Source organism: Contarinia nasturtii, unplaced genomic scaffold (assembly GCF_009176525.2).
Source record: "Contarinia nasturtii isolate CC-2019 unplaced genomic scaffold, AAFC_CNas_1.1 Cnas_scaffold_1371, whole genome shotgun sequence".
Taxonomy (NCBI): domain Eukaryota; kingdom Metazoa; phylum Arthropoda; class Insecta; order Diptera; family Cecidomyiidae; genus Contarinia; species Contarinia nasturtii.
This window is the reverse complement of record NW_022198708.1, coordinates 985,826-999,247: the sequence shown is the minus strand read 5'-3', so window position 1 is coordinate 999,247 and position 13,422 is coordinate 985,826. Positions and strand designations below refer to the sequence as shown.

Genomic DNA, 13,422 nt, shown 5'->3' with positions numbered 1-13,422 from the left:
TCTCGAATTGAGTGTATTTTTCATTTTTTGGTAGGTGGCTTCATTTTATGCTTTAATTTTTTTTGCATATATATCAATATATTGATAGAAATGAACGTGTGAATCCGTGTGGCTTATATATTTAATATGCAGTGCATGGATTCTTTCATGACAAAATATGTTTGTTGATTTGCAATCTACCTTGGCCATATTTACGTTTTTTTTATTTTTGTTTACTTACGTGCACTTCCCAATTTAATTAAGCACAAAACTAAAGAAAATAGTTGGATGTGATGCAGCATCTTTAAAATATTCTCACTGGAGCATTCAGTTCAACTTCGTTTCAATGACTGAATTAAATTGCCGACGGAATATACCAAAATGAAAGGTGTGAGGCGATTTTTTTTATTTTCGTGATTATTACGACATTTAATCTATCGAAATTTCTTTTACGTATATTTGTCTTCTTACACAGTATTGGTCTTTTGATTCAGTTTATTTTCATGATAAACAGAGTGATGTCACTTAATATCATGGGAAAATCCCGGTCGAAATGTTGTAAACAGATTTCAATAATCAATGTTACCAAAAAAAAGTAGCGCAACAAGTCAAAAAGTTTAATCATCGTTGAAATACGTCCCTGATAAACTAACAGCCGAAAAAATCGAGGAAATACTGTATTCTCTCGTATTCAAGCAATTTTTAATTTATGGTGGAAAAATCATTTTCTTTTTCATTTCTCTTTCTCTTCTATTACATTTCTATAGATTAAAATATAAACTAAAGGCTCATTCCATTTTGTATTGAAAATTCTGTAAAAAAAGACAAAAGGTTGTGGTGTACGCTTGAAGTGGGATAAAGTTAGTTTGAAGGTGGAAAATCAATTCATTTCTTCCTTGCATGATTTCGAGCATTCGTCCCCTTCACAAATGTCACAAGAGCTAATGAATGGAATTTCATAGAATTCTCGTGCGCTTCGTGCTGTAACGAAGAGGAAAGAAAGAAAGATAACAAAATTAATTTTTGATTCAAAACAGAAATGAATTCAAAGGCTTGATTGGTGTACATACAGCTGTCATAGTAATCGTAGATTTTCACTGGCACCGGTTTATTTTCGGCCACTTTATGCGAACGATATCCTTGAATTTTCAGGCAAATTTCTTCGTTTGACAACATTTGATCGAAATAAACATGTGCCACAGTTTCACCGTTTGTTGTTTCAACCAGTTTGACGTTTGACTTTTTCAGAAGTTCATTCAATTTTTCTTTATCAATGAGAAAACCGCTTGGCATTCCAACTTCAACGATCACCATATTCGAATGATTTTCATCGCCGCTCTTTGGATTAAATCTGAAAGTTGTTTTCTTGGTATCATCAAAAGTGATTCATTTCATTTAGAAAAACATACAAACCTTGAGCAAATCTCAACATTCAAGTGACCCGCAGTGGTTTCAATCACTTTTGGTTTCAATGTGAACATTTCATAAACATCGCTTTGATTTAGATTGTATCGATAGGAAAGTTGGAATAAAGCGAATCCGCGGCCAGAAGCAGAAAGTTGAACCGATTCTGTGTTCGATGGCAAATCAATGGTTTGCAAAACCAATCCGTTTTCATTATTAACGGTAAGTATACGGTCTTCAGAACGATTGTCACCATGGATTCTGAGCTCCACATTATTAGCCTTGCTTGATATTAATCGACTGTATGCCGCCAATGATTCTAATCCAATAACCGTGTCTTGTGTTCCAGTGAATCCTCCACGATCATTTCGCTTATTCAATAGCCATCTGAAGTAAGGGAGGCCTTCGACATATCGTTTGCCTTCAATGAGTGCAAGCAATCCGTACGAAGTGATTTCAACGTCGATTGTATCCGATGCACGTTCATTTGGTTTCGAATTAGTCCACCATTTCATTTGATCTCCATTGAAATTTAAAAAATAAATTGAAAAATGACCATACTCAATACTTTTAAGTGAAATTTCTACCTTTGGCAATTGATTTGTCAATTAAGACTTGCAATGCTTCTTCCTTCATGGAATGATTGGCCAATTGGAGTGCATATACAGCGATTGCTAAAGCATATTGATCAGCGGTGTCTTTAAGATTTTGTACGATATTGCTAATAGCTTTATTGACGACTTCTTCATATTTCCAGTCCTTTGATTGCTGCAAACCAGAGCAAAGCCAATATAAATATGGTTATGATTGATTTGAAATAATTTTATGAAACCGACCTTATTTTTCAAGAAAGCAATTGTGGTGTATGCGGTTAAAGCAATTCCTTTGCTCGCTCCACCTTGCATCGCCTTATCATATACTCGTCCAACTTCGGGAAAGCTGCCGTCAGCCGCTTGACCCCTACTTAGGAATTCAAGAGCCTTGTCAATTACATCACTCTCGATATCAATGTACTCTTCGGCTTGTTTGAATGATTTTGCAACGAATGCCGTTAACCATGTACTTCCGCTGTTATCACTTTTGCCAAATACGCTGTACGAACCGTCGCTGTGACGATAAGTCAACTCGCGTTGATATCCAGTCAAGAGATATTTAATGGCTGTCTCTTTAATTGTCGCATCGAGATTTCCAACCGCTTTTAAATAATCTAAAACAACTATGTTTGGAACGAATTTCAGCATATTTTGCTCTCCGCAGCCAGTTGGCAATCGAATGAGTTGATGCAAATTTTGTATTGTTCCTCCGAGTAAATCACCAATTGCGTTCACATTGATCTTCAACGAATCGGGCACAGCATTGTCGGGAACATCAACCATTTGAGTCGTTTCAAATTTATCGGATTCACGCAAATCAATGAACATTGCTTTGTTGATGAATTGTGGAACACCTTCTGGATCAACCTGTAAGATTCGGATAACAGCATCGCCAGCAACAGCAGAAGTGGCTGTCACTTTCAATGGAATTTGTCCAATGGAAGTGAATCGGACGAGGAATGTTTGTGTTACACCCGAATCAGAGTCAACGGACACCTGACGCTTGCGAGACAATTGATCGCCTTCAATATCATCGATAAATACAAATTCACCATTTTCATTATGAACAACCAATTCAGCAGTAATATCCGTGTTCAAATAGTTGAATAAGACCACCGGCACCGCAACCACTTCGCCACGTTTCACGGAATACGGAAGATTCAAAGATACGAAAAATGGCTGGAATACATTCAATGTCTTTGGACTTTTAGTCAAACCCAAACCAAATTGCGGGCTAACTGAGAAAGCACTGATCACCCATGACGTGATTGTGTCTGGTACTTTTTTGCTGAGTGTTAATGTTCCATTTGGATTGATCATGTCAATATCTTCCCACAGCCATGTTTCCGGGAATTCAGTTCGAATTCTTGTTGGTTCAACTGGAGCATGTGACGTTTCTTCAAATTTGTCTACTACTTTACTATACGAACTATACGATGGCATAGTAGGTAACGAAGATTGTGCGAAATTATATGCATTGAATGGATATGAACTGGCTGCAGAATGAGGATAACTTGGAGAACTTTGTGATCTAACGCTTGATATTAATGCAGAATGTCCAAATGCAGAATCCCTAAATGCAGGATTTCTAGGCGTATGGTTTATTGGAAACCACGGTCTATAGTTACATAGACGACGGTTAAAAGGGTCGTATTCAAAAGGATTACAATTTCGATCGTATGGTAAAACGTAAGTTGGGGGTTTGTATATTTCTTGTTTTGCATTGGTGAATAAAATCAAATTGGTATGTTCAAATGGTCGGAAGTATTCGTTTAAATACTTTGGTGATTTAACATTCCATGGTCCAGTTTTCGTCGGATGGAGATTCTTTTGAAAACTGATAATTTCGTCGAATGCATCTTGTTTCGTTAAACCAAAGTTTTTCTTTAGCAGCAATACGCTTTGATCAACTCCAACTAAACCAACGTACGATTCTGCATTAGTACTAACATCGATGCTTACATTTGTGCTTGGTTGCGTTTCGGTGGTTGATAATTTCAATTTAACGAAATTATTTAAATCGTCGTCAATTGAAATTTCATTTTTGGTAGCAATAATGTCACTATTTTCGACCCGATAAACAATCAGCGTTGCTTTTGGTACAAGATCAAAGGTCGCCTTGAATTTGATTACGTGATCTGTGCGATTTGGAACAACAACATTTTCGGCATAAATCAGTCGACCGTTGCCAATCACTTGATATGTAAAATGTTGAAGTAAACGTTTTGATTTCACTTCAACAACAATATTTTCATTTAATTTCGGACTGGAAGAAGAAAACATTCGCTTTAATACTTTTATTTTCAGATAATTAGTGTCGCTTTAATATTTTACCTCTTAGTCAATACTTTTGTTTCCAGTTCCTTAACGGTCGCTGGATTGAATCTTCCCAAATCTAATTCTTCATCCATGTATTTAACCTAAATTTAATGAAACAATATCAATCATATATGGTTCGCCCTTTGAATATTCAAAATTGATTCTTACTTTCAGGCCGAAACTCATTCCATTTGAAAGTGTTGGTATTTCAATATTGACGGCGGTGGTACTTTGATTCAATTCAAATGTATAATATGTTGGTGGATTGGAAATGGTGACATAAAACCAAGGATTTTTTTGAATTTTGATCGTTTTAGTGGCTTCATTCAAAAGAATTGGTGAATTATCATGATGACTAACACGTATCTGTGAATTTAAAAAAAAAAAACAAACACATTTTTAGTAAAGAAATTGTAAAAAAACCTTTTTTTGAATCTAAACTTACTGAGAACTTAATTGGTGTTCCCGGTGTGAATTCATGACGTAAATCCAATGCTTCAATTTTGTAGCGCGTCTGATGTAGCGTAATTATTTTCGATGTACTTTGATTGAGACCGGTTAGTTCTTCAATGACTCTTGCTTTCAATTCGAAACTCTTTTTACTTTCAGTTTTTGTGAACATTTCTTTTAAATCATTTTCCACATCAAACTCAACTGTTCCTTTACCATCAATAGGAATGGTTTTTATGATTTCGTTTCGTCGTTTCATTGCTGCATTTTGTGAGGTTGAACTAAGTGATACTGTGGCTTCACCTTTCACAAATTTTCCATAAGTGTATTTTGAGCGAACGATTGCCCGAATTTTGTCATTTTTGGCTGAAAATTCCGACGGCGAATCAATGATGACATCGAATAATGGTAAAACATATTCGGCGACTTCGATTTCTCTCGCCTTTTTCTCTGTTCCAATTCGCGCTTCAAATTTCCAGTTGCCCAATATTGGCGATTCGGACAACATAACTTCACTGGTGAATACGCCTTTGTTTAAAGTCACATTGAGCCATTGTTTGATGCGATTCTTCTCTGGATCGGTAAAATAGATGTCGAGCGAGCTATCTAATTGCAACGTGATCGGCTTCAATTCATAATCGAGCACCAAGACACGGAATTTTATTGTTTCACTTGGTTTGTAAATGGCTTTATCAGTTTGAATGAATATTGATACATCCTTCGATTCAATTTTTAATTCCGCCTCGTTTCGGAAAATAATTCCCGTCAGGCCTTCTGCCACGAATTTATAACCTTTTGATGCATTTAAATTGTCGATATACAATGCAACTAGTTCGGTCTTATTTGATGTGATTGTGATATTTCTTTCATTTTTATAGTTCAATCCATCTTCTATGCTCAGGCGAATAGTGACCGGTTCAATATCGTCATGGAGTGTTAACGAAACTTTATAAGAATGATGTGGCCGAATGTGTTGAGGTGCCACAATTGTATACAAACTATTTAACAATAATATAAAGATAATAAATAAATCAAGAAGGAAATAAAATAAGGTTTTCAATATCATTATAGCCTAGATTACAACTTAAGCAAAGTAAATTCACGGAATTTTCATATTTTGATATACGTTAGTAAAGATCTACAGGTATTTTTTCAATTGACAAACAAAAACTTGAAAATTCATTTATAATTAATTTCATGCATTTGATAGGGGCTTTTTAATGCGAAAGCAAACAACATGATTTACAGTGAAAGTATGTAGTTGAAAATTTCAATAGTATTTCACCTTGAAATATAAAAAAATTGTTGTTTGTCTTTCTTTTCATTATCTCAACAGCCTCAGACTGCAAACTATCAAAATCACAACCAAATTTAATTTTAATCAGTTTCAAAAATATTGTGCAAATAATACTAAGGGAAGATACAAACGATTAAACCGTGATTCTACTAATATAACGTATTATAAACTATTTCACGAATCCATCATTGTCAAACATAAATCCTGAATTTAACCTATTTTTGTTATTCCATGCAGTGGACTGCAACATGTTTAGTTAATACAGCTACTAAACTTTCTATTTCACTGCAATCTTCCTAAAGTCTAATGATATTTTTGTTCCTCCCAGAAAATAAAACCATAGTGTACTCACCGCACACAACTGGCGAAGCCAACCAATGTAAACGATGCAACAATAAAAATCACGAGCGGCGAAATCCTCTGCATTTTATTTCACAATTTCGTTTATAAAAAACATTTATATATATTTTTCAATGAATTTGTAACTTTTCGGCTAAAAAAGTCAGATCCAAACAAATTGTGATGTGTACTACTTGATGTACTAATTTCGATTGAATTTAAATGTTCCGGAGTATCCCCTTTATAAAGAAATACACTACTCGATGTATAAACAAGTTGAATTTAAATTATCAATGAATATTTCTTATCTCTCTGGGGTCCACGGACAAATTAAGCAATTTTAATCAAAATTATATGATTTGAACTCGAACCATATCGACTTTCGTTTGAAATTTCATGAAAATATACAGATTTCTGTTGTACTAGAGCCACTTTTTTAGAGCAAGGTCGATCGAGGCTTGAGTTATAACATTTTTTTTTAAAAAAACCTCATTTCCAAGGAAAATCATTTTCCTGCATGAATTTTCCAAAACGAAATATATTGATCAGACATTATATTGAGATATTTTCAGCCAGATGAATCAGCTCAGCCAGATATCGTCAGGAGCTGAAATTGAGTGGAAACACTAGAAGTGATTGTTAATTACACTTACATTGTTATAATCACTATAACAATCACTTTTATTGTTTTCACTCCATTTCAGCTCCTGACGATATCTGGCTGAGCTGATTCATCTGGCTGAAAATATCTCTTTATAATATCTGATATTGATTATTATAGAGATTCATCTAGTTTCAGTTGTAAGTTTTTATGCTAAGCTGTTTCGATTTTTAACACACCATTTTCTTTAAATTTGAAATAATGTTGAAACATTTTCGGATAAAAAAGATCGAGCAATATAGGTGTCATCTTTAAAAAAGCCGGTTTTTCGATTGAAGAATCGTTTTAGCATCCTTTAACAAATAATACAAATTATATATGCTGATACATCAAGCAAAAGTTCAGTATCATTTTATTATAGACCACTATCACCAAAAAGAAATCTCTGACCTTTTTCAATGAACCATCATTACTTCCAAGTAAATTGGCCGAGTATTCACTTGAGTTTTTTTTTCTACAGAAAATGACAAACGTAATTCAAAAAATAAATATTGCAAGAAAATTTCAAACTAAATTAATTGATTTATTTTCGAATGTTTGATAGGTAAAAAATAAATTGACATATATAATAATTTTTAGTGATTAAATTCTAAGGAACAATCGAAGAAGAAACTTTTTGGTGAAAAAGTCAAGTTATTAAATTTCATGGAGTGAGTCATTGTTATCGCTACAGATGTACCGCTTGTCAAACCTCGCTATAGATTATGTTTTTATTATTTATTGTCGCGTTTGATGTTGTTTAGATTTATATTATTGATACGAACTCAATTACGGAGTCTTATACAATAATTAAGTGCTTCGGTGTATTTTTTTTGTGTAGCATATGGAATTTCTCACGAATTAGATAGCATGTTGCTTGTTTTAATTTTACTTATGTGTTTGAAGGTTATTTCCAAGCAAAAAGAAAAAGAAAACGTGGACAGAAATCACTCCTGAATGTATAAAACTTTGTCATTCTAGTAAAAATAACGTTTCAAACATAGAGCGTTAGATGAACGTTAACAAATCCATTCATCCCATGATAACAAATGATCCGCATTTTTTTTTCTTCTGACAATTGCATGATTTGTTGCCGTGCACTGTTAAACGTACACGCATGCATAAATAACAACTACTGACTTTTTGACTACTTTAAATGTGATTAATAAGTTGAAGTTTTTTGTTGTAATATGTAATTGTATGTGTAAGTGTATACTTTAATACATCATTTATGAATAAAAACACAAAATATGTTTGTTTCAGTTTTTAGTATTTATTGTGTAGTTTTTTTTTATTGTCAATATGTTTTTTTACGTCTTAACGCCATAAGCTTAACATTTATTTTATATAATGTTGACTATTCGTTTAGCTCTAAAAGTTAACCATTTTGTTTTTACGATAAATAAGTTCGATTCCGAATTGTCTATGTACAAAAAATTACACTTAAATGTAATGTCACTGGGAGGAGTGGTGGATCGTTTAGATAATTTTCGGGAACGAAAGTTATGGGAAGGGTAGGTTTAAAAGAATGATTCAATTATGAGGATTGAGGGGCGGGGGGATTCTTGTAATTGGAGTTGGGGTGAAATACATAAAAGGAAGATAAACCCGAATTAAAAAAAGACAGATTCAGTTGCAATTTTTACCAATTTGTTTTTGCTTGCAAATATTATATCGAATTATTATTTTCGCTTTGTTTTTAATTTAATTTAATTTAATTTCTACCTAATTTAAGTGTTGACGTTAAGAAACAATTCCAATGACTACGATCATATTTAAATTACATGGACTTGTAATGTGCTCGATGTGCTTGGATTCGTTTCAAATTCTATTTTTGTGCTTTTTTTTCGCTTGTCTTTGAATTAAATTAAACTCACTATATGTTAAACACATTGACATACGATTTAATTTATATAATATATTATAGTTGCGGATTGAACCGCATGACTTGGCGCAAAGATATTGATCTGCATTTACATCGACAAATGTTGGAATTACAATGAATTTTGAAATGAACGTTCGAAATTTTGCAATTCCAAACACATTGCGAAGGATTATGCGATACAATCCCTTTGCATTACTCGTACATATTTTTTGTTTTTTTTTTCGACAACCAAAAATAATCGATTCTTTTGATGCCAAAAAAAAAAATTTTTTTTTTTTGACAAATCATTGTTAGACATTTTTTTTATATTGTGTGTACTTTTTTGTGTGTGAACGTATATTTTTTCTCTCTCTTGTTTCATTTAATTTACTACATTTTTAGAGGCAATATTTCTTATGGTTCTTTGTTTTATATTGGAACATCACATTTATACATTTTTCATGTCGACATTTTCTACGGATTTTAAGAGAAAATTTGCACGCATCTTTCATGACACATCGCATTCAAAATGTGATGATGAGATTGGCGCGCATTTGCGGGTATTTCTTATTGAAAATCCCATTCGATTTTTTTAATTTTAAATAGTATTAACTACTATGCGAAAAGGCTGTATTGGTATATGGTCCGCTATAAATTGAGCTTCCGGAGTTTGACACCGTTTTGCTGCGTCGTCGTGCCATTATGCATAAAACAGCAGCCACAACGCACAACATCAAAACGAGACCAGCTATTGAAATAGCAATGGCAAAACTCTTCTGAGATATACAAAGCGCATCTTCCGGCCTCTGAAATTTGGATAAAAGAGATGCAACATTAGTCAAATGATTTTTTTTTAAAGAAGGAAGGAAATGTTTTTAAGGAAGTTTATGTCACCTTTTCGGCAAATACGCTGTCATCGGTGTCTTCAACAATTTCAGCATTTTCATTCACATAAAGACCAGAATACACTTCAATAATCGATGGATGACTATCGTCAAAGGTATTTTCATTTGATTTTGTGTCACGTTTTGTACGCTTTCTCAGCGAACAATCTGGAGCCTAGAAATTTAAAAAAAATTATTTATTAGAAAACTAGATTTAAAAAAAACACTTGAATGTAACACAAAAATAATAATCGCTCACCTGTTTACATTCAGGATCTTCGAGTGGACACAATCGAATATTGCATTCGTAGTAAACGGATGCAGTGTATGGGAATTTGTGAGCTGGAAATGCAACTGATGCTTCAGTTCGATCATCGGAATATTCGAATTGACCCATAATCTCACCGTCCAATGGACATCTAAAGTGTTTGATAACAGTGAAAATTCACAAATTTAAAGTATTAGCTAACTTTTTTTAAAATTATTTCAGTCAGTTTTTTGTTCGATCGCCAAGATTGCCCTTTACATTTGAACGTTATGAAGAACTTTTTTTAAAGAAAAACTTATAAATCTTACCCTTGTTGAACAAGATTTTGTTCTCCCCAACCAAGTCCATCGCGTACATTACAATCCATGATGTGCATACCGTACACATTTTGTTTGTCAATGTAAATTTTCAATGTGAGTGGATCGCCAATTTTCACATTTTCAGCAATATTTTTACCCGAATAGATTTTCATATGGCATCCGGGCATTGGAATTTCGTTCGTTGTATCGTGTGTTCCAAGTGAACGGCCATGCTCACGTCGATCCACAGTGACGGTGGTGATATTTTTTGCATCGTCATCGGCAATTAATGCCTCGGCCAAATCGTCGTTCGTACCATTTTTCGTTGCAGCAGCCGCTTCACGGCTCTTATATCTACATCGTACGTGATATCCGCGACCCAGGTCAGTCACCAATTTCAAATGTGGTTGCAAAACAATTGTATTGAAAAACTCAATACCATTGTCGTCCTAAATGGTTCGAGAAAAAGAAATCATGATTTGATGATTTAAATTTAACAAAAAAAAAAAAAAAACAAACGAAAACATGCGAACATCCAAAATGTATGCCTTGTTCAATTGCTATTGAAAATGTTCTAAATAATGTTAAGAGAATCGCTTCTGGCAACTAATAAAACAAACAATAGACATTTCACATCGTAACGGTTAACTAATTTAACAGATATATACAAAACATACAATTATACCGCAAATCATTCTCAAAAAAGTGCTTTTAATGCAAAGAAGAGGAAAAAAGTGATTGAGAAAGATGTTTGTTTGCGTCTCCCACAATATTCGAATCGACACAATCTTTTAGATATGTTCTCTCATTTTTGAGTGAGTGTGTGTCGGTATTGTTTGGTTTAATTATGATTAATTGCTGTGACTGAGGCGCGTTGTTTCGTTTACTTTTGTGATTCAGTCTCTGATCTCTCATCGTTTTTTTCATTTTTTTTTTTTTTTTGAAAATGAGTGAGTGCAAAGCGCGGGCGCGCTCAATCGATTACGATGAATTCATGCACGTATCTAACGCATCTAACGCTACTTTTTTCCCTTGCCACATGAAATTACACAATGAAAAAAACATGATTAATTTGAAATTAGAATTTCGCATTTTGCCACCGGTCCGACTTCTATATGGTGTTCGAATTGAATTCTTTTTTTTTCTTTGCCCAATTTAAATGCTAATCATTGAAGGTTAATTAACACACCAAACAACGTATTCAAAAATCGTTCTTTTGGTCGACAAAAGAGCGCAAAATGCCGCTGTTTACAACCGCCCAATTATGATTACATCATATTTCTTTTTCTATTAACAGTAATATGCGTTTTTAATGTCCGTCGAAAATGGTTTTAACACACACACATCATTGTAATTGCCTATTCTCGACCCCGACTAATGGTCAAGCGGATTCTTCCATATTGGGCAATTAAAGTCAAGCCAAAAGATTCGTAATACATGAATAGAATAAAATCCTTTGTTAAAAAGCCAACACATTCACTATTGACAATGTGTCAACTTTACAATAATCGTGCCGTTTGTCGCCTTCACCGTACATACTGATCTTTGAAAAATCATTTATTATGTTTTACTCATCACATACACCGTGTTTCATTGGCATTGCAATCGATTATTTTTTTAGTACGACAAGTGCACAGCACTTTACTAACAAGTACACGCCGTCATAGCGATATATCACGCTTCAGGAAATTTGCATACACTTCAAGTAATTCACTTGATTCTCTTACATTTACATATACAATATTTCAACGATCATTAAGTTCGATGCCAATGTATTTGGATTATCATCAACTTCAATGGAATTGATTCAAATTCATGATTGCAAAAAAAAACGAGTGAAACTGCCAAGTAATAAATAATTACTATCAGTTTGATGTCACTAATTGATTTTGTCTATTGAAGACATACAAAAACGCATCGATACAAATGCCCGAACATACAATTCATTGTGGCGCAGCATTTAGAGTTTGAACGATTCAAATTGATAGACACTCAAATCATTTCCTCCAATCAATTAAATCTAATGAAATGTCTAAATGCGCACTTTGACCTTTACCTGTCATTACATTTACCGAAACAGTGATTTCATGCATACGAGTGTGTGTGTGTGTGTGTTTGCTTTTGTTTGACATTGAATCCACAAAAAACAAAGCAAAAAAAAAAATGCGGATCGTGATCACAGCTTCAGATCGTTTAAATTGTTTTGAGAGATACAATGTAAATGAGTCACAAACGAGGGAAAAACAAACCAAAGAATGTTTGCATCGTTCAGAACGCTCATCGCTGGTTAAAATCTTTTGTATATTTTTAGCACGGCGCATTCGTTTAATTCATTATGAAAATCGTTGATGATATACGTATAATTCAATTTTAAGATATGATTAACTGTGATTTATTGTGATGAAAGTTCCTTGTGCTGTGCAAAATACTTACACTGCCGTTGAATTACACACAATAAATGCCAATTGTTTATGGTATTTTCCAAATTTTATAAATTGTTTTTGATTAATCGGACGAATAGTGTTTTCCAACAAAAATGTGTGTTGGAAGAGTGCGTATTTTTGTGAAAATAGCACAATCGAGTATTTCATATACAATATTGTACATGAAGCTTATGACTGTTTCAACCAGCAATTTCTGACTGCCAACAATTTATTGTTTTTTTTGCTCATCTCAATTTGGCCAATTATATTTCGATTATGTTCTACTCAGCGCGGAATCTTTAAATTTCATGTCTTTGTGATGTGTGTGTGAATCTCACACTTGAAATTGATCAAGTGTTCAATGAAAGCGTGCCTGATCATACGCACAGTCGCACACAGATCAGAGGGTTGTGCAAAATGTCGGCTAATTAGCTAGTGATAGATTCTTCACCTGGCCACTTAACGAATTTGAATTATATGTGTGCGTCATTCTTTTTTTGAGCAAAACAACAAAAACATATTTCAATATAGTTTTTTTTTCTATAGAATTCTTCGTTTGTTTTTTGTTTTCTGTGAGAAAAGAGCCTTGCTACTACCAGTTTTGTTTCTCTCAATGAATTTGCGATATGAAATCAAAACCTTCGACATTTTTATTCACAGATT

General features: G+C 33.6%; 3 protein-coding genes across 3 annotated transcripts in view; all 3 read right to left on the bottom strand.

The window, feature by feature from the left end:
* Positions 1-189, bottom strand: part of LOC116345855 (serine protease easter-like) — a 2,004-nt gene extending 1,815 nt beyond the window's left edge. The window contains exon 1 of the mRNA XM_031775570.1: positions 181-189. Within this exon, the coding sequence (XP_031631430.1) occupies positions 181-189 (9 nt within the window). The remainder of the gene's footprint in view (positions 1-180) is intronic.
* Positions 190-664: 475 nt separating this feature from the next.
* On the bottom strand, positions 665-6,602 carry LOC116345810 (CD109 antigen-like). The gene is made up of 9 exons (XM_031775500.1): positions 6,395-6,602; positions 4,741-5,743; positions 4,464-4,661; positions 4,311-4,396; positions 2,220-4,242; positions 1,971-2,151; positions 1,393-1,903; positions 1,050-1,330; positions 665-960 (listed from the first exon to the last, which is right to left on the bottom strand). Exons 1-9 carry the CDS (start codon positions 6,466-6,468, stop codon positions 860-862), a joined length of 4,458 nt encoding a protein of 1,485 aa, XP_031631360.1. The 5' UTR covers positions 6,469-6,602; the 3' UTR covers positions 665-859.
* A 1,669-nt stretch (positions 6,603-8,271) lies between these two features.
* The window catches only part of LOC116345755 (cuticlin-1), a 35,635-nt gene continuing 30,484 nt past the window's right edge, over positions 8,272-13,422 (bottom strand). The window contains exons 6-9 of the mRNA XM_031775415.1: positions 10,346-10,785; positions 10,029-10,188; positions 9,780-9,944; positions 8,272-9,691 (exon numbers count right to left, since the gene is read on the bottom strand). Of these exons, the coding sequence (XP_031631275.1) occupies positions 9,494-9,691; positions 9,780-9,944; positions 10,029-10,188; positions 10,346-10,785 (963 nt within the window). The 3' untranslated portion in view covers positions 8,272-9,493. The remainder of the gene's footprint in view (positions 9,692-9,779; positions 9,945-10,028; positions 10,189-10,345; positions 10,786-13,422) is intronic.